This window comes from Anomaloglossus baeobatrachus, chromosome 4 (genome assembly GCF_048569485.1).
Source record: "Anomaloglossus baeobatrachus isolate aAnoBae1 chromosome 4, aAnoBae1.hap1, whole genome shotgun sequence".
NCBI lineage: Eukaryota > Metazoa > Chordata > Amphibia > Anura > Aromobatidae > Anomaloglossus > Anomaloglossus baeobatrachus.
The window spans coordinates 607597594-607619582 of record NC_134356.1 but is presented as its reverse complement, the minus strand read 5'-3'; the positions used below and the strand labels follow the sequence as shown (position 1 = coordinate 607619582).

At 49.4% G+C, this 21989-nt stretch overlaps 1 protein-coding gene across 2 annotated transcripts in view; it reads right to left on the bottom strand.

The window, feature by feature from the left end:
* The window catches only part of PROM2 (prominin 2), a 157790-nt gene that overhangs the window by 52484 nt on the left and 83317 nt on the right, over positions 1-21989 (bottom strand). For both annotated transcript variants that reach the window (XM_075346185.1, XM_075346184.1), the window contains exons 6-10: positions 16936-17025; positions 12732-12931; positions 11545-11619; positions 7033-7096; positions 6779-6938 (exon numbers count right to left, since the gene is read on the bottom strand). In XM_075346185.1, coding sequence (XP_075202300.1) covers positions 6779-6938; positions 7033-7096; positions 11545-11619; positions 12732-12931; positions 16936-17025 — 589 coding nt within the window. The remainder of the gene's footprint in view (positions 1-6778; positions 6939-7032; positions 7097-11544; positions 11620-12731; positions 12932-16935; positions 17026-21989) is intronic.

Here is a 21989-nt window from a genome sequence, read left to right as displayed (position 1 = left end):
GTCGTAGTGTGCAAAGCCCGCCTAAGTGTGACTGCAACCGCTATGCCCCTTGACTTACATAACTCCATCCTATGTCTATTTGATAGTAATTAGTACTAATCTTGGAAAGTATCTACAGAAACTCAAGGCCAAATATCTTGGAAAGCCAATGCACCAATTAGCATGTTTTTGGGTTTGTGTGAATTGAGGGTACCTGGATTAAACTCAATACATACTTTTAAGACTTATCAATTAGGTACAACTTGTGAAATCATTCCCACCCCCACTATTTTTGGTGGTATATCTAGACATAAATATATGTGTACAGGCCTATCTCATTGGAAGTAACTGATTCTGAATGTTAGGTTGGGATCCACATGTGATTATAGTCATCTTATTTTGTGATTTTTCTGGATGTCATGGAGGTAAAAGTTTCCCATTAGAAGTGAATTTCTTTGGCTGTTGGGTAGAGTAAAGGGGGCTTTACACGCTACGATATCGTTAATGTTTTGTCGTCGGGGTCAAGTTGTTAGTGACGCACATCCAGCGTCATTAACGATATCGCAGCGTGTGACACTGACCAGCGACCTTAAGTGACCTCAAAAATGGTGAAAATCGTTCACCATGGAGAGGTCGTCCCAAACTCAAAAATCGGTAAGGGTTGTTTATCCAAGTGGTTCATCGCTCATGCGGCAGCACACATCGCTATGTGTGACACCGCAGGAGCGAGGAACGTCTCCTTACCTGCCGCCGGCCACAATGCGGAAGGAGGTGGGCGGGATGTTACGTCCTGCTCATCTCCGCCCCTCCGCTTTGATTGGCCGGCCGCTTAGTGACGTTGCAGTGACGTCGCTGTGATGCCGAACGTTTCTCCCCTTGAAGGAGGGATTGTTCGGCAGTCACAGCGACGCCGCCGACCAGGTAAGTATGTGTGACACTGCCGCAGCGATAATGTTCGCTACGGCAGCGATCACAAACAATCGCATGCGCGACGGGGGCGGGTGCTTATGTCGCGGGCGGAGGAGGGGACGCCGCGCTCTCCCACTGCTCGGGTCCGGATGCCGCTGCGGCTGCTGCGACCTGCTGCTGCTGCTCGGTGGCTCGAGCGATGGGCCGGATCCCGGGGACTCGAGCGGCGCTCCTCGCCCATGAGTGAAAGGGGATTGGGATTTGGGATAGTTTATTGTCCGTGACGCCACCCCCTGTTGTGGTGATTTGTTAACACCACCGCTGCTCTGTATGGGGAGCCCGGGAGTGATGGTCTGGAGCAGCCAGTTGTTGATGTGCCCTCCGTGGGTAGGGGTTGTGGTGCTCCCGGGGCCCAATGATGGGGTTGGAATGGTGGACAGGCGGGGATGGGGCCTGTGGAGGTGCAGGGGCAGCGCTGTGCCGCTCGGCACGGAGGTACTCACTCAGCCAGTAAACACGACACAGTTCTCGGTAAACAAACGGCTGGTTGGACGGGTCCCTCGGATGGTTCACGGTGCTGATGTTCCCTGCAGTTAGCGGTGACGGTCTCTTCCCTGCACCTATGTAAAAGTCTCTTTTGGTAGCGATGGGTTCCCACCGGTTACCCACTCCTCGGCTTCAAGCTGGGCCGAAGGAGCTCTTCACTTGCCCGCAGGCGCTGGCCCTGGGAAACTGGTGCCCTGGCGGTGGCGGTGTCTCCCCTTTACGGTCGGACTGTTGCCTTCAATCGGGACTTGGTTGTTAGGAGACAGACGTCCCCTTCACTGACGGATTTGGCAAATTATGGCGACTCCTAGCCTTGCCGGGATCCGAAAGGCCCCTGCCCTGGTGCTGACTGTTCTTCGTATACTGCTCCGGTACCGCCGGGTCACCACCCGTCCGCGGTCCTTCCTTCAACCTCCGAGCAGTCCCCCTGCAGACTATCACCGCCGTCTGCTGACCTTGCTGTCACAGTCCGGGGCACACACCCGGACCAGCTTCAGGCTTGCTTAACTGTCACTTCAGCTTTTCTCCTTAGCTCCACTCCTACTTCACTTCCTTCTACTTTCACTTCCTTCACTCAACTTCCACTTCACTGTTTACTCCTTCACTTCCCTTGCTTAACTCTACTCTAGCCCTCAGCTAGACTTCAACTCTCAAACTCTCCCCAGAGCTGACAGCCTGGTTTTCCCGCCTCCAGAGCTGTGAACTCCTCGGTGGGTGGAGCCAACCGCCTGGCCCACCCCCTGGTGTGGACACCAGCTCCTGGAGGAAGGCAACAAGGATTTTAGGTTAGCATGATGTACCTGCAGGGAATGTGGGGTGCGTGTGGTGTTGTGACCTGTGACCCCTGGCTTGCCCAGGGCGTCACACTTACACGATCGCTATCACTACAAATTGCTAGCGATATCGCTACCGTGTAAAGCCCCCTTAAGTTTAGGTTCGCAATGTGTCGTGATTGGGTCAGTAATGTCACTGCAATTGCTGGAGTAGAATTTACTTTTTTGGCTAATAATGTTGTATCATTGGATGAAGAGACCCAGATGATCCACTGATTTGTGTATAAAATGGGGAGCCATGGGCTGTTTGATGTGCGAGTAAGTACCGGCCCTGCGTCACGCCCCTGCCCTCCTAATTTTATTCTTATTTCTTATAGTGATGGCTACTTTATCGGAAAGCGGGTTAGATCGCTCTTGGTATGCGACTGAATATACAAATAATACCTGGTGACTAGATCATGCCCTTGACAGAGCGATACATATATATATATATATATATATATATACAGTTAGGTCCAGAAATATTTGGACAGTGACACAAGTTTTGTTATTTTAGCTGTTTACAAAAACATGTTCAGAAATACAATTATATATAATATTAGCTGAAAGTGCACACTCCCAGCTGCAATATGAGAGTTTTCACATCCAAATCGGAGAAAGGGTTTAGGAATCATAGCTCTGTAATGCATAGCCTCCTCTTTTTCAAGGGACCAAAAGTAATTGGACAAGGGACTCTAAGGGCTGCAATTAACTCTGAAGGCGTCTTCCTCGTTAACCTGTAATCAATGAAGTACTTAAAAGGTCTGGGGTTGATTACAGGTGTGTGGTTTTGCATTTGGAAGCTGTTGCTGTGACCAGACAACATGCGGTCTAAGGAACTCTCAATTGAGGTGAAGCAGAACATGCTGAGGCTGAAAAAAAAGAAAAAATCCATCAGAGAGATAGCAGACATGCTTGGAGTAGCAAAATCAACAGTCGGGTACATTCTGAGAAAAAAGGAATTGACTGGTGAGCTTGGGAACTCAAAAAGGCCTGGGCGTCCACGGATGACAACAGTGGTGGATGATCGCCGCATACTTTCTTTGGTGGAGAAGAACCCGTTCACAACATCAACTGAAGTCCAGAACACTCTCAGTGAAGTAGGTGTATCTGTCTCTAAGTCAACAGTAAAGAGAAGACTCCATGAAAGTAAATACAAAGGGTTCACATCTAGATGCAAACCATTCATCAATTCCAAAAATAGACAGGCCAGAGTTAAATTTGCTGAAAAACACCTCATGAAGCCAGCTCAGTTCTGGAAAAGTATTCTATGGACAGATGAGACAAAGATCAACCTGTACCAGAATGATGGGAAGAAAAAAGTTTGGAGAAGAAAGGGAATGGCACATGATCCAAGGCACACCACATCCTCTGTAAAACATGGTGGAGGCAACATGATGGCATGGGCATGCATGGCTTTCAATGGCACTGGGTCACTTGTGTTTATTGATGACATAACAGCAGACAAGAGTAGCCGGATGAATTCTGAAGTGTACTGGGATATACTTTCAGCCCAGATTCAGCCAAATGCCGCAAAGTTGATCGGACGGCGCTTCATAGTACAGATGGACAATGACCCCAAGCATACAGCCAAAGCTACCCAGGAGTTCATGAGTGCAAAAAAGTGGAACATTCTGCAATGGCCAAGTCAATCACCAGATCTTAACCCAATTGAGCATGCATTTCACTTGCTCAAATCCAGACTTAAGACGGAAAGACCCACAAATAAGCAAGACCTGAAGGCTGCGGCTGTAAAGGCCTGGCAAAGCATTAAGAAAGAGGAAACCCAGCGTTTGGTGATGTCCATGGGTTCCAGACTTAAGGCAGTGATTTCCTCCAAAGGATTCGCAACAAAATATTGAAAATAAAAATATTTTGTTTGGGTTTGGTTTATTTGTCCAATTACTTTTGACCTTCTAAAATGTGGAGTGTTTGTAAAGAAATGTGTACAATTCCTACAATTTCTATCAGATATTTTTGTTCAAACCTTCAAATTAAACGTTACAATCTGCACTTGAATTCTGTTGTCGAGATTTCATTTCAAATCCAATGTGGTGGCATGCAGAGCCCAACTCGCGAAAATTGTGCCACTGTCCAAATATTTCTGGACCTAACTGTATATATATAAAACTTTAAAGCACATGTAGCCCTTTCAAAGGCAATACTTTTTCATGGCCAGGCCTCTCCTCAGTTAGGGGTACTTCACACACAGCGAGATCGCTACTAAGATCGCTGCTGAGTCACGTTTTTTGTGACCTCATTAGCGATCTCGCTGCGTGTGACACTGAGCAGCGATCTGGCCCCTGCTGTGAGATCGCTGCTCGTTACACACAGCCCTGGTTCATTTTTTTATTTTTGCTCTCCCGCTGATAAGCACACATCGCTGTGTGTGACAGCGAGAGAGCAACAATCCTGAATGTGCAGGGAGGAAGAGGCGGCGTCTGACAGCCTGCGGTAAGCTGTAACCAAGGTAAACATCGGGTAACCAAGGTGGTTACCCGATATTTACCTTCGTTACCAGGTAACCATACCCGATGTTTATCTTAGTTACCAGTGTCCGCAGCTTCCAGACGCCGGCTCCGTGCAAGCGCAGCGTCGCTTGCACGTCGCTGTTGGCTGGGGGCTGGTCACTGGTGAGATCTGCCTGTTTGACAGCTCACCAGCGACCATGTAGCGATGCAGCAGCGATCCTGACCAGGTCAGATCGCTGGTCGGATCGCTGCTGCATCGCTAAAGTGTGAAGGTACCCTTACTGAGCAATGAGTGTAAGAATTGATATGGAAACGAGGCTGGAGAACTATTTGTAGATCTGAAGCCTCTGTCACTCCAATTCTTTTTTCTGCCCAGAGCTACCTCCTCCTATGTCACTTGGTAATAATGAAACAGGGACGCCTGTGACCAATAGGGGCCCTGATCAGACCTATATCCAATGTGGAAGACAGGTTCAGGGGAGTATACGTAAAGTATATAGACAAGTTGTGCACGGGGAAACAGCAAGAACCTGGGCCTGGTGGTAACAGGGTACTCAAATACACAGTGGTGGCAACGGTGCTTTGCGTATACTCCCCTGATATATATTTATATATAAATATATATATATATATATATATATATATATATATATGTATGGATATATAGATAGATATATATGCAGGGTCTCCACGGGCTTGTTAGTCTTCTGGTAACAGGTAGGTTAACTTCAAGGGGATTCGTGACGCCACTCTCGGTATTGCGGTCAGGGGTGACCGCCACTGCAGTTTGGAAAACGCCTGGGGCTGATGGTGAATGCAGTCAGTTGTTGTAGCCTCCCAAGAGTGAGGCTGGCCCCAGGGCCCAGTGTAAATGTCTAGTACCACAGGTCGCAGAAGAACTCACACACAAACAGCAAAGTCTTTCAGGGTTTTTACTCACTCCAGGTGCCAGGGGTGAGTTAACCCGGGCGATGCTTTGATTAACCAGGAGGAACCAAGTATCCCTTCGGCTGATGTAGGGCTGACTGCTGACTCGCCTTCCTAGCCCTTCTTGTTTTCAGGTGACCCCGACTTGAAGTCTTCCTGGGATCACCCAGGGAAGTCGCATACGCCGTTTTCCCCTTTCTGGCCCGTTTGTGGGCAGCGTGGACCAAGTAATTCCGGCTGCTTGCCTTCTGTCACTTATGGGCCCCTCGTTGCTGCTGTAGCTGCGGACTCTGTGTAGGTTGGTGAAGGGCATGCAGTGCCCTCACTGGCAGGTTTAGCAGGCCTAGTAAATGAAATGGGTTCCTGCTCTGGGAACCTGTTTTCCCGTGAGGGCCTGGTCTACCAGGCAGTCCCCTCACTCAGCCACCTCTCAGCACTCCGGCCCTAGGTAGTTTTAAGGCGGCCCTGCAAGGTAGCCGTTCTCCCCCGCCAGCAGCCACTAACGGTGCAGTGTCTGGAAGGGCCCTGCTCCACTGCTCTGTCCTCCAGACGCGACTCCTCCACTTCCTTCTCCTTTGGTTGCCTCTGTACAACTCCTTGTTCCTAGCTGGGAGGCGAGGGCCACGCCCCCTCCCTGAGTCTGCTCAGGGGTCCCCTCTAGCTGTGCGTGTGCTCTGGTTACTAGTGCTCCGTGTGTCCACACCCTAGTCAGCCTCTGGAATTACCTGTGTTGTACTGACCCAGCATGGGTGCAGTACTCAGTGGTGCCTGACCAGGTCAGGGGCGCCACATTTATATATGGTATACTCACCTGTCTTCCCCTGTTGGCCACAGGCGTCCCTGTTTCATTATTAGCAAGTGACATATAATTTGTTCAAGTTTTTGAAAGCAGGAAGGCTGTTTTGCCACTTTGGCAATTTGAGCCCATCTCTCCTAACCAGAACATGTGTACCACGGAGTGAGCCAGTCTACATCCTTAGTTTATAGTATATACCGAGTGACCTACTTTTCGCTAAAAAGCTAACACAGCCAATGTTTAGTTCCACAGTGACCCTCTATACCTGTAAATGGTATCTAACCCCTTTCGCTTAGGTTAACTGATCCTTACATGAATGTAAAAATATAGATATTTACCGGTAGTATTCGTAGCGTTTTACTTCGTGGCCATACACTTTGGTCTTTAGTTGAAAGTTAAGTACCGCTTTATCTATAGGATCAATATATCGGAGAATAGGGATTTTGCCTGCATAGGATTTAATTTCCTGCTCTGTTTTATTCAAAGCAAATGTGATATCTGAAATTAGACAAAAATATAAGATTTTAGGATACTTTACCATATAGAAAAAAATGAGGTCTCTTCTCTAAGCCCTTTTGGGGTTACAACTCACCAATAATACTTTTTGAAGTCTGCTTGCTCACGAGTTCTGGCATATCATTGAGAGCTTGAAGTGCCTGTGAGGATAAGAGAATGAGAACTAATGACTAAAAGTCAGTGAGGAGGAGGTGGAGGGTCAGGACCTGGGAGGAGGATGAAAGAATGGGAATGACACAAGCAACGAAGCCAGAACAGCAGGAAAACAACCATGAGAAAAACAGCAGAGGAGCAACGTCATGAGAAGCCACCACAAGTAGAAAAATAAAAATTATAACACATTTTCAAGAAATATTCAGTTGCTATGGCCCTGGATATATTAGGTATAATTTGCTGAAATTCTGTAAGAAATTCGAGAACCCTTCTTGGTTCATGTACCGTAGATATCAGCGGCTTAGCTAATGATTATGGCTTAGTTTAATCCAGTCACACATGGGAAATTTCGTCAATCAACCGACAGATAAAGTATAAGGGCTAATCCAGTTTAAAAATAGATGAAAACAAAGTACACGTCAAGGTAAAAGCAATTAAGAAAGGTATTTTTGTATGTAGAAGTACTAATTTCCTTTATGGGTAATTACTCTGGTTTTTTTTAAAACTAACTTTAATATAGACTATTTAAGAATTAAAGGGGTTGTCCAGTCACAGCATATTCATCATCTATTCATAGGATAGGTCATCAGTGTGAGATCGGTGGTGGTCCGACACCCGGCACCCTCAACAGTCAGCTATTTCCTCTGAAGGAAAGCAGCTGCTAAACACTGAATAGAGCTGAAGTTTATAGCTCTGATCAACGTATTTATATAAAGAGCAAATAATTGTTGAACTGTTGTAACGCCCATGACGGCGTTCTCGCACCCTCCTGCTCCCCTACACCGGCGAGGACGTCAATGTGCTCACTTGTGCAGGGTTCATGCGGCAGCGGTCCCGTCCCCGTTAAATGCTGCTGCCTCCTGGAGCATCTGTACACCTTGCAGGCTTCCGGCCTCTACACGTAGGGCGCACCTGTGGCCACGACCCTTTTCATAAAGGGCCATCATCCTCTTAACCCAAAAGTGTCTCTCAGGTCAGCTGGGAGGCTGCCGGTACTTAAGGCTCCCCTGCCCTTTGGGAGGTGCCTGGGCAACGAGTTTATACGTTGCTAATTCTTAGGTTCCCTAGCACTGTGCTGCTGCTGCTGCTCTTACATTATGCTAGTCCAGTTGCTGATATCTGTTTGCCTGTTGCCATTACCTCTACCTGTCGCTGCTTTTGCGAGCTGCTACTCTGGCTGCCTACCACGATACCCTCTGCCAGGTGGTATCGTCACCAGCTGCTGCCGTCCTTACATCCATCTGTGACGCCCTGGCAAAATCAGGTAGTCACAGAGGTTGTACAAATCTCTCAGGTACAAAACTCCATCCTCCTTGGCTCACCAACACAAAACCCACACCCAGGTGCACAATACCAGCCAGTAAAGCCTAGTCACCCCCCATGACAATAGGGACACACCAGTGGGTGGGACCAGGTGGATGGGAGTGCCCACCTAGGGGTCCTGAGGTATCCTGGGAGGGAGCAAGACACTGAAGTGGAGGTGTTAGTCGAGTACTGACAGTTGAAGTGGAGGAGTGTGAAGTGACAGCAGAGTCAGGGGTTGGGGCTCCTGGACTACCGGACTAGGTGGCAGACGGCAAGCACGACCACAGGCGACGGGGATCCGGTCGCGGGAGACCTTAAGTGGACCAGGGCAGGGTTGTAGCCTGCTGGTGCCGACAGCGGGAATCCGGTCCGGAGGCTGTGCACAGTCGGGGTACCTGGACCCTAGGGCGAGGAAGGTTTCAAGCCCCTTGTCAATTGACCAGCCAGGGACAAGGTTTCAGGCCTTGTTCCACAGTAAGCCCAGAGAGCGAAACAGAAGCCCAACGCGGGGCATAGGGTGTCTGCCAGAACCCACAGAGATCCCAAGGGTCAGAGTTCGTGGGCCACAGCTCCCAACATACAAAGTACCGGGAGTGGACTTCCCCGTTTCAAGCGGAGTCGTCCCATTGAATACACAAACACTGAGTGCAGGAGGAAGGGACCCCTGTTTGTTACACCAGGGTGTGGGACCCGAGTACACCCGCCGGAGGCAACCGGTCACTGGCAATTTGGTTTACCACTGGACTCTGTGTGCAATTCTTTGGAACTGTGAGTACACCATCATTCCCCGGTCCAAGCCTGCATGACACTCTCCACAGCCACCACTCCCGTTTACCTGGGCCCCCGGGACTATGAAACGCCCATGCCGGGGCTTGCAGGGCTCGCACAGTCACCGGGCCGGTGGTATTCGGGGTCAGGCTGTGAGTGGCCCGACCTGGCTTCCGTGACCCCCGGCAGGTTTCAATAAAAGGAAAGTCCGACCGTCAGTCCGGTGTTACAAGGGGGATGGAAGGAGGGTAACTGGGTCCCTGGGAGGGGCTTGCCATCACTCTCCCCCAGGAAACGGTACGGGACGGAGACGGGGGATGCTTGCAGCGCCACCCGTGGTTTGCGGCCAGGTGTTCAGCCGCCGCTGCGCGGTCTCTCTCCGGGGCAGGTGTTACGGGCAGCCGGATTGAATCGCTCCCCACGGGTGGAGCGGGGTGGCCCCGGGAGGTTAATGAGACCCAGGGCAACAGTCCTCAGGGACACCAGGGGCACAGGGCGGCGGCATTACTCACAGCAATCACGGAGTGCGGTTCCAGTTATTCTTTATTTACAGTCCGTTCCACATCGCACCCGGGTGCTGGTCCTCGCCGCCTGTACCCTTTGGTCGCTCCCGGGCAGGTAGGAGGAAGGGGGGTCCGGTGAGGTGTTCTGGGGGTCGCTCCCTTTCGGTGCGTTAGTGCCATCCCCGTGGCATAGAGCATCTTGGGAACTCACCGCCTGTCTGTCTCTCTCATCCCCGGTAGCGGACCAACACAACCGCCACCGGGTACAACTTTCTCCAGGGATCCCCAATCCTCAGATCCATTCCCCTCCTCTAGGTGTTATCAGCCCTGGTCTCGTGGCATCTCCTCAGCAGGGAGCTGTCCTGTGCAAGTCTGCACTCTGCTGCAGCCTCTGACGTTCTGCCTAAAACTTCTGTGTGCTCTGCACTAAACTCACTCCTTCAGGCCCCCCTCCCCTTTGTTGTCATGGGGACCTGCCTGTGTCCAGCCACCTGCTCATTAAGGAGACAGGATGAGTCATGGACTTAGAACAAACTTCATGCTGCAAAAGCTATTAACTCCTTCCTGCCAGTGTGATGTGATTGTGTGTTGTGGGGACTCTTCTTCCTCCTGCCTGGGAAAAATGGGGTAACATTTAATACCCTGTAACGACCTGTTTACAGGGGCGTTACAACTACACCTCCCCTACCCGTGAAGGGGATTCCATCCTGCTGCCCCGCTCCATCAGCCTCGGGCGTCCCATCACCAGGCAGCGGCGGTGCTACCAACTCTCACCGCAACTCACAGGTGGTGTCACTGACAAACTATTCCCCTGTAAATAACCCCCTTCCCACGGTTGTGAGGACGGATGGCTGTACGAGCCCGGGTCCGGCTACCACTCGAGCCAAAGTAACGAACCCGGATCCGAGCAGCCCCTGCAGTGGCCCGGCCCCCGTCCGCAACACATCCATCCTGGATGGAACCTCAACATCTGCTGCTGCTGTAACCTATTATCAGAAACTGTCGCTCACATACCCCTGGGGCCAGCTGTCACAGTACCAGCCTTCCTGAGTGGCAATTGGACTCACACCTGCAGGGTAACACCCTCACCATCAGGGGCTCTGGAGAAAACCAGGTGTAGGATCGTAGTCAAGCCCCTCTGGTTTTCGTGTGCTGTGGCCAACTGGGCTTACTAACATCTCAGGCAAGCATAACAACTGCTGATTGATGGAGGTGCTGGGTGTGAGACCCCCACCAGTCCCAGATTGATTACCTTTCCTATGCTGTAATCAGACAGCCATTTTAAGAAAGGGAGCACGCCTTTTAGCTAAGATTAGGAGCAACTGCAAAGATAGTCTCTAATTGTGGAGGTCTTGGCACATTCATTGGATACTCGGTACTGTCCAAAAGCAATTTTTTTTTTATTTCACCCACTAGCCTACAAAGACCTTATTAAAGGAACACTAATCCAAGATAAGAAAGATAAAAGTGAGCAGGAGGTACTCTTTCCCCTGTGTTTGTAAGTTTGTGGCCTTTTTTTAAGTGTCCTAAAATGAGTTTTGGAGAAATCCTGTAGGAAGATCAGATGATAATGCTACTGAAGGATGGGCCTTAGCAGGGGGCAGTGCTTGACAACCTACGGGTCACATTATAGACTACGCAGAGGGAAGGAATCTACTGTAGAAAGTTGTCTTACGGCCAGACAAGATGAATGTTTCTTCAATAAAGAACTAATATATAAGGCACTAAAGCAATGTGAAAACTGTAATTTACAACAACATCTCTTGAAAAATATCTTATCATACAACCCTTCCCCTCCACTAATATTGGCATATAAATGTTTATCACTAAAATTAATAAAAATAATTGAATGTATTTACCTTCTGAAAAATCCCTGGTAGGTTGATTTTAATGACCCTGACTAATTTCTCCACATATTCACCAATTGAAGGAACCTAAAATATAAAGCATATGTCAGAAGGATATCCATCCATCCATCTATCCATCCATCTATCCATCTATCTATCTCTGTCACGCTAGGTACGGAGAAGTACCAAGCGCACGGTGAAAGGGAAGGGAAACCCTGTGCCTAGGGAGAGGAAAGATGGTGACCCCTGACTGCTGGTCCCTGGGGTCCCTCACCACCTTAGATAGGTTCCACTCCTATGCGCCGAGCTGGATACATGACCCTAAATATCCCTAGTGCTGAGTCCTAAATAGGGAACGGATGGGATGAGCTTTTCGTCAACCCCACTAAACAACTATAGAAGACCCAAGGAGGACACAAGAGGGAAAATGCATGAACTACTTATCATTAGATGACTAAGGTAGTAGTTCAGCAGAGTTTTCAGCAACAATACCACAGAGGAATACAAACCATCTGCCTATAACCTTAGCTTGAAGGAACTGAAAATATCACCAGTACCAGTCTATAGCAAGGAGGGGTTATTTAAACACTAAGGGGATACTGCTAATCGACAGCTGGGTAGAAGGCGATCTCCCGCTGGATCCAAAAGGGAGAGAGATGAATTCAGAAGGAAAGCTAAATATAACAATGAATACTGACAGCAGGAACAATGGATGTCGGGGAGCATTCTGTGCTGTCAATCACATGGACCTTCTATGAGCCAAAAACACATTACTGTCTGTCACCTGTGACACACCAGTGACACTATCTATCTATCTATCTATCGTAGGAAGACCCTGTTAAGTTGCCATGTTAATAGACTGTGACCACCATACTAGAACCTTGTGAACCTCCTTCCACCTGCTGGAATTCTCTGTACCACCTCTGATCAGTAGACTGAGACTGATGACATTGTTGCGGCACGACTCACGCATTACGTTGTGCTGGGTCTACTAATCATAAGCAGCAAAGTAATGCTGGCAGGCAAGTGGAAATTTGCAGGGCTTTCGTCCAGTGGCTACATGACTGCTAGGCCAGGGGCCTGGAAATCTTTTTACTCAACTCTGTCTGTCTGTCTGTCTGTCTATCTCATTGTGATTATTTCTGCTTATCATTCTTCATTATATCACATGTTCCCACTGGTCAGAGGGATCTTCTCACCTGGATCTGGTTCGGGTCCAGCTGTAAACTTTCTACAAAGCTGGCAGCATCTCTGCAATCTTCACATTTAGGGTCTGATAAGATTATGTGTAGAGTATCTCTGCGGCTAATGAGTGCCTCCATTAGATCCATTAGTTTCTTTTGCAGATCCATCAGAGTCACATTAGCGTCCATCACTATCTTAGTTGCATTTACCAGATCTGAGTGAGATATAAGAATACAAGAAGTTAATAACGGACTCTTATTAAGCTTTTTGTGCACTGCATGGCCATATACCTGGTGACAAAACATATTTGACGCTGAGGTTTATGGCCACATAACACTACTAGTGCCATTCAGTATTTGGAGTAGAAATACACAGATGTACATGAGGAAATATTGAAACAAAAATCCTATTTGGGGGGTAATACATGTCAGACCTCCATCGGCATGAATAATGAGCACACAAGTTACACGATGGATCCAAAGATTAGTGTAAAAGGATTATTCCCATCTCCAAGATCCTATCCTAAAATGTAGTAAGTGTAATAATAATAATAATAATATCAAATACCTCCAGTTAGAAATGTAGTATAGTTCTTCTGATTCACTATATCTCTTACCTCATGTGCAGGGCATTGCAGGACCTTAGGTATCCATGGTTATGACCACGAGCAACTAACTAACTGGATGTAACCATACGCGTTGTCTTAAGGCCCCATCACACGCAGTGATGTATCTAACGATATATCGCCGGGGTCGCGGATTCCGTGACGCACATCCGGCATCGTTAGCGACGTCGTTGCGTGTGACAGCAAGGAACGACCATTAACGATGGAAAATACCTTATCGTCCATCGTTGACACGTCGTTCCTTTTTAAAACATCGTTGATTGTTGAGGACGCAGGTTGTTTGTCGTTCCCGTGGCAGCACACATCACTACGTGTGACACCTCGGGAACGACGAACTACAGCTTACCTGCGGCCGGCGGCAATGAGGAAGGAAGGAGGTGGACGGGATGTTACAGCCGCTCATCTCCGCCCCTCCGCTTCTATTGGGCGGCCACTTAGTGACGTCGCTGTGACGCCGCATGAACTGCCCCCTTAGAAAGAAGGCGGTTCCCCGGCAACAGCGACGTCGCTAGGCAGGTAAGTATGTGTGATGGCTCCAAACGACTTTGTGTGCCACGGGCAGCGATTTGCCCGTGATGCACAAACGACGGGGGCGGGTGCTTTCACCAGCGATATCGCTGGCAATATCGCTGCATGTAACACCCCCTTTAACCATGGATACCTAAGGACCTGCAATGCCCAGCACATGAGGTAAGTGACATACTGAATCAGAAGAACTATTGTATAAAGTACATTTGTTTTGCAAAATTACAAGTTTATTTGATCCATTTAATATTTTTTTTAGTGCTGTTGGTTCTTAGGGAGACAGTCCTATACCTGGTGCTATCATGGAGCAGCTACATAGACTGAGTTACCAGCACTAAGCAGGGTTATGACCGTAATCTTGGGGGTACCATTCTATCATTTACACCTGTCCAAACGTCTCTCTGAGTCTGGGGATACAAGGTGACATATGTTGCTAGACAGCACTTCTCTGATGAGTGGCGCAACCAAAACATCTGTGCACCTTTTTTGTGACTTTCTGTGGCGCAACTGATTTGTTGTTCGTACCGTGCTGAAGGGATCACAACATGAAACCATAGAACATTATTACATCCAATGTTACAATGTCACTATGCTCACAGGTCGCCGTGTAGCCCTAACCGCATCCTTATGTTTGTAAAATGCTTTTCATTCCAAACACTTTTATCATCTTCACATAGTGACTCTAAGGGGTACTTTACACGTTGCGACATCGCTACCGCTATATCGTCGGGGTCACAGTTGTTGTGACGCACATCCGGTGCCGGTAGCGACATCGCAATGTGTAAATCCTAGGATCGACGATGAACGAGCGCAAAACAGTCAAAAATCGCTGATCTGTGTCACGTTGTTCATTTTCATAATGTTGCTCCAGCTGCAGATATGATGTTGTTTGTTGTTCCTGCAGCATCACACATCGCTGTGTGTGAAGCCGCAGGAACGACAAACATCTCCTTACCTGCGTCCATCGGCAATGCGGAAGGAAGAAGGTGGGCGGGATATTATGTCCCGCTCATCTCCGCCCCTCCGCTTCTATTGGCCGGCCGCTTAGTGACGTCATGGTGACGTCGCGGTGACGCCGAACGCACCTCCCCCTTGAAGGAGGGATTGTTCGGCAGTCACCGCGACGTCGCCGACAAGATATGTGCGTGTGAAGCTGCCGTAGCGATAATGTTCGCTACGGCAGCGATCACCAGATATCGCATGGGCGACGGGGGCGGGTACTATTGCGCTGTACATAGCTAGCCGATGCTAGCGATGTCGCAACGTGTAAAGCCCGCCTAACACTCACCGAAATTGTCCAAGAGGCACCCGGGCAAGTGCCAATGCCCTGGACAAATAGACAAATAGGGTGTCAGGGACAAATAGGGTGTCGGGGACACCATCAGCGCTGCATGCCCGATAATGTCCCCAGCCCTTTATTATGAATGGGGCCTGGGTAACTAATACCCCTCTCCCTTGTGCGCTCTCTCTGTTGGTATATGCAACAGACAAGGACTTCTATGTTTTTATGAAGGAGGACTTTATGCTAATCTAACAGTAGATGGCGATGTTGTGTAAAGTATCCTTACTCACTGTATTTGTAAAAATTCTTTTTTTTTTCTGGTTTCGCTTTGTCTTCCTGATACAATGCTGTATGACTGTGCTTACCATTACCTCCTGTTCTCTAAGAAGTAAAGAGCTTGTTATCCCATGTAATCTGCTCTGTGAACTTTCTTCTATACCTGGGAAGCTGGAAGCTGTGCAACACTCTCCTCCCGTGTGCTGTCTCTCTGCACTACGTGATGAGCACAGCCTCCTGACTGCTCCCGATTTATGAATAGTAATAAGCTGGGAGCAGAGACCAGTGACGCCACCTGACATCTGCGGTCAGCACTGATCTCCTGCATCACTGGAACAACGCTCAGCAGTAAGGATGCTGTGCTCATCACACAGTACAGGGGGAGAAGAGAGAGCACAGGGGAGAGACTGCAAAGTGGGAGAATAGAGAGTACAGGGGAGAGACAGCACATGGGAGAGACCACACAGGGGGAAAAGAGAGAGCACATTGGAGAGACTGTACAGAGGGAGAAGAGAGAGCATGGGGGAGAGACGCACAGTGGGAGAAGAGAGAGCATGGGTCAGAGACCGCACAGAGATAGAAGAAAGAGCATGGGGTGAGACCACACAGGGGGAGAAGAGAGAGCATGTGGGAGAGACCACACAGTGGGAGAAGAGAGAGCATGGGTCAGAGACCGCATAGAGATAGAAGAAAGAGCATGGGGTGAGACCACACAGGGGGAGAAGAGAGAGCATGTGGGAGAGACCACACAGTGGGAGAAGAGAGAGTACAGGGGAGAGACAGCACAAGGAGAGAAGAGAGAGCACAGGGGAGAGACCACACAGGGGCAAAAGAGAGAGCACAGTGGAGAGACTGCACAGAGGGAGAAGAGAGAGCATGGGGGAGAGACCACACAGGGGGAGAAGAGAGAGCATGGGGTGGGACCACACAGGGGGAGAAGACAGAGCACGGGTGAGACACCGCACAGGGGGAGAAGAGAGAGCATGGGGTGAGACTGCACAGGGGAGAAAAAAAGGCACAGGGGAGAGACCGCTTAGATATGAGAGAGCCCACAAAGGAGACATTACAGAGGGGGAGAATAGAGAACAAGGGAGAGAGTGCATAAGGGGAGAAGAAAGCGCACACGGTGGGATTATATTTACGTAGATTGTATTATTTAGTTATAATATATTATATTATACACTTAAAATTGACAAGAATGTAATGTATATTTCTATTCCATATATAATGCAATTCTTGTTCATGGGCTCTGTCCGTTATTACAACTCAGTTCTGTTCTCTGTTCCGGGGATAAGCTGTAATAAAAGACACAACCCAGGGAACTGAGTGGCACCGTTCTTGCACAAAAAAGAAAACATGGACTCTTTTTTCTTATACCAGATACACTTTTTCCACATGTCTTTGTATATATAGCAGGTATCTTACACCCATGATATACCACAGATAATTCAGTATGGTGTATCCTACATATTACTGTCACAAGGTGGTAACTGGTTTAGGGCATATTTACCATTTGCTGTCTGGAGTTCATCTTCCAAGAGAGGGCGAATCTCATTATTTAGTTTGTCATTCACAGTTTTATTCACAGCTGGACTGAAGCCTATGAAGACACCAAACAGAAAAGAACATATTGAGATATTCCACAGTCTTTTGTAACCTATGATGAGCCGGAGACTTGAAGCTCATACAGATCAGTGATGCTGGTTACAAGTGGCTAATTGCCCGGTCAGAGCAGGAGATAAGCAAAACATTTGTAGCTGCTCATTCCTTTTATTGGGACTAGATAATTGTTCTTTACAAAGTAAGGAGCTATTAGGCTCTCGCACAATATGGAGCATTTGATTCAAGAGCTCATTTGAAATGAACACTTGAGTAAGCAATCACGGAGGAAGGCAGAAAGCAGCACCATTGAGGAGATGATGAATTGCTAGTGTCAATCTGCAGCTATGGGTGTAAAGGGTACTTTACATGCTGCAATATCAGTACCGATATCGCTAGCGAGTGTCACGGGCGGCGGGGCGCTGCGCTCGCTAACGCTCGAGTCCGGCGCTGCTGCTGCTCGGTGGCTCGAGCGGTGGGCCGAATCCGGGGACTCGAGAGGCGCTCCTCGCCCGTGAGTGAAAAGGGGGTTGGTTTGTTTGGGGATTTAGTCAGTGACGCGACCCACGGGTTGTGGTGAAGATGGGCACCACCGCTGCTGGTGACGGGGATCCCGGGAGCGATGGAAGGGAGCAGCTGGGATGTTGTTTTCCCCCTCCGTGGGTAGGGGTTGGTGGTCCCGGGGCCAGGTGGTGTGACGGGGAGGCAGGGTCGGTGAGGTGCAGGGTTAGCGCGGCGCGGTGCCGGATGGCACGGGTGTACTCACTCAGCAAAAGAGGCACAAAGTCTCCGGTGAACCAAACGGCTGGATGGACGGGTCCCGCAGCTGGCTGCAGTGTCTCCCCCCCGGCCAGGTGATGGTGGCTGTCTCTCCCTGCACCTTTGTGTACTGTGTTGACTCCAATGGCGTCCCAACGGTAGTCCGCTCCCCGGTTTATAGATACCGGAGGAGCCCGTTTTGCCCACAGGCGCTGGCCCTTGGACTTCTCACGGTGTGAGCGGTTGCCTTCAATCGGGACTTGGTTGTTAGGGAACCCCGGGCTTTCCTGTCACATTCGGATTTGACTATTGACGGCGGCTCCAAGCCTGGTCGGGGTCCGATGGCCCTGCCTGGGTGTGCTTAGCTTCACTCCGTTCCCCGGTCCGGTACCGGTGGGCCACCACCCAGCCCCGGTCCTTACGGCTCTGCGGATTTCCACTAAATCCTGCAGACGGCCACCACCATCTGCCAACTTCGCTGTCAGTGCCTGGGCTCCTACCCAGACACCTTAAGTGTTCACTCCTCCTTCTTTCACCTCCAAGACTAATCTGTCACTTTTCCCGCCTCCAGGTCTGTGAACTCCTCGGTGGGTGTGGCCAACCGCCTGGCTCCGCCCCACCTGGTGTGGACATCAGACCCTGGAGGGAGGCAACAAGGGTTTTGTGTCTGACTAATGTAACTGTCCGGGGGTGGGGGTGTTTGTGTGTTTTGTCTGTGGCTACCTGGCTAGTCCAGGGCGCCACACGAGCGTACCCACCCCCATCGATTGTGCTGTCGCGGGCGGGGAGGGGACGCTGCGCTCACCACGCTCGGGTCCGGCGCTGCTGCTGCTCGGTGGCTCGAGCGGTGGGCCGGATCCGGGGACTCGAGTGGCGCTCCTCACCCGTGAGTGAAAGGGGAATAGTTTTTGGGGTTTGGGAAGTCAGTCCGTGACGCCACCCACGGTTGTGGTGAGGTTGGGACACCACCGCTGCTCTGGACAGGGATCCTGGGAGCGATGACAGAGAGCAGCTGAGATGTTTTCTCCCCTCCATGGGTAGGGGGGTTTTGGTGGTCCCGGGGCCTGGTGGTGGAGGTCGGAAGGTGGGTTGCGGGGCCTGGCCGGGTGCAGGGTCGCGGGGCAGCGCAGTGCCAGACGGCATGGTGGAACTTACTCAGCCAGTAACGCACACGGAGTCTCTGGTAAAACAAACGGCTGGATGGACGAGTCCCACAGACGGCTGCGGCGGTCACTCCCGGTAGGTTGGCGGTAACTGTCTTTCCCTGCACCGGTATTCTGTTCTCGGCCCAATGGCTTCCCACTGATAGCCAACATACCGCTGGGGAGCGGGCTAAGGGAGCCCTTCCTTTGCCCGCAGGCTCTGGCACTGGGAGCTCTAGCTCTGGCGGTAGCTTTCTCTCCCTCACGGTTTGGACGGTTGCCTTCAGTCGGGTCTTTACTGCTGGGAAACCCCGGAGGTTCCCGTCGCTGACGGATTTGACCGGTTTTACGGCGACTCCTAGCCTGGTCGGGGTCCGTAGGCCCTGCCGGATGGTGCTGGCTTCTCTTCGCTCCCCAGTTCGGTACCGGCAGGCCACCGCCCGTCCCTGGTCCTTACGGTTGTGTGTCAATCGGCCTCTCCTGCAGACGGTCACCACCGTCTGCCAACCTTGCTGTTCCTGTGCCCGGGCCACGTACCCGGACACGGACAGTCAGTTCCTCCACTACTACTTCCTCACTCTCCAAACTCTAAACCGAACTGTCCTCTTTTTCCCGCCTCCAGGACTGTGAACTCCTCGGTGGGTGGAGCCAACTGCCTGGCTCCGCCCCACCTGGTGTGGACATCAGCCCCTGGAGGGAGGCAACAAGGATTTGTGTCTGACCTTGATGTTCCTAACCGGGGTGTAGGGTGTGTTGTTGCAGTACCTGTGACGTCCTGGCTTGTCCAGGGCGCCACATTCCCCCTTGGTTAAACGCAGACCGTCCGTGGGCTGCTCGTCCATCACCGGTTTTATTTTTGTTAACTGTAGAAAAATAGAAAATGGTAAAACACATATAAAACACGCTGCGTCACAGCGACGTCACACGGCAGGCGTCCAATAGCAGAGGAGGGGTGGAGATGAGCGGCCGGAACATGCCGCCCACCTCCTTCCTTCCTCATTGCCGGTGGACGCAGGTAAGGATCGTAACATCGTACCTGCAGCAGCAACGATATTAAGGAAATGAATGACGTGTCAACGAGCAAAGATTTTTCACGTTTTTTGCGCTTGTTGATCGTCGCTCATTGGTGTCACACGCTGCGATGTCACTAACGGCGCCGGATGTGCGTCACTAACGACGTGACCCCGACGATATATCGTTAGCGATGTTTCAGCGTGTAAAGCCCCCTTAAGGTCATTTTCACACCAGCACTATATGATGAGCGGGCACTACCATGCTCAGGTGCTCGGTACTCGAAACAGGCAGGTCGGATGCTTGGACGGGCACCACTAAAGTACTGAGTTTAATAGAAGTCAATGGTGAAGTTGAGCATTTTTCCGTAAGATCTTCTGGAAAAATGCTTCAGTTTCCCATTGACTTACATTATATTCAGTACCCAATTCTTGACCGTCCAACTGCTTGTTTTGAATACCAAGCACCCAAGCATGGTACTACTCGCTCATCACTAATGGTTACTTTTTTGCAACCGAGTGCCTGAGTATTTTAGCAGCTGATTATTTTGCAAAACTTGTCTATGGGATGAATATCAGTATAAGGCTGTGTCCGCACTTTGCTTTTTACCTGCTTTTTTGCTGCTTTTTCAACTGCAGCGTTTAATGTCAAAATGGATGTGTTCTGCTTTTCAAGCAAAGTCTATGGAAATTTGGGTTTCTTGTCCACACTATGCTGTTCAAAATGCTGCCTTTTTGTGGCAGAAATTTGGGCAAAAACTCTGCTTTTCAAAGAAGCAACATGTCAATTGTTTTTGCCATTTGCGTTTTGAACTGCAAAGAAAATTTTTGCCCAAATTTCTGCCACAAAAAGGCAGCATTTTGAACAGCATAGTGCGCACAAGAAACCCAAATTCCCATAGACTTTGCTTGAAAAGCAGAACACATCCATTTTGGCATTAAACGCTGCAGTTGAAAAAGCAGCAAAAAAGCAGGTAAAAAGCAAAGTGCGGTCATACCCTAAGATTTATGTTTGCAGGATTAGCCTTCAAGGGGTTTTCCGTTTTTGGAAACCCCTGTTCCATAGCTGCAGTTTTTGATTTTTAACCTGTACTTTATTTACCTTTCCAAGGTCCAGTGATGAGTCTCCACCACTGCTCCAGGTGTCTGTAATTGTCTGCAGTGATTTTTTCCTGAATCAAGCGCAACTAAAAAAAATAAACTAGCTGCAGCCAAGGGACAGGGGTTTTCTGAAATTGGAAAACCCCTTTAAGAGTATGCGACCTGTTTCACTGTTTGAGTAACCAACTGCAACAAGCTTATCTTGGAGGAATTATGTTTTAAAGGAAATCTGTCACCAGGTTTTTGCCATCTAATCTGAGAGCAGCAAATTGTAGAGACAGAGACCCTGATTCCAGCAATGTGTCACTTACTGGCCTGCTTAGTGTAGTTTTGATAATTTACTGCTGATTAATCGGTAATTTTATCATTACAGGACTACTTGACATGCTGCAGGTAGTGAGCATATTTATGAGCTCTGTATAACTGCTAGATCTGCAGCAGAGAAAGGATTGATTTTATCAAAATGACAGCAAACAGCTCAGTAAGTGACACATCGCTGGAATCAGGGTCTCTGTCTCTACATTATGATGCTCTCAGATGGGGGAGCAAAAACCTGGTGACAGATTCCCTTTAAATTGACTGCAGATGGCACCTTATTAACTGTTGTAGTAGCTCTTTTTTGTTCTGTATTTTATGACGTCTCAATTACTGTGTCAGTTCTTTTTTGTATGGTTCTTGTATATCACAAATGAAACAGTTCATTCTACCACAATATCTGACTGCTGCTGAAAGCTGCAATCTGCAACATGCACAGCCAGGGCTAGTGATCATGGACTCCAAAGCAAAATCATAAAACGGGGCCTAAGCTATCAAGGGATTTTTATAGTATTAGTCTTCTCATGGAGAGCAAAAGGACCTATAAAACCCCCCAGTGCACTGGCGGACACAGTAAGTACTTTCACACTTGCGTTGTTTTCCTTCCGTTACAATCCGCCCTTTTGGAAAGCAGCGGA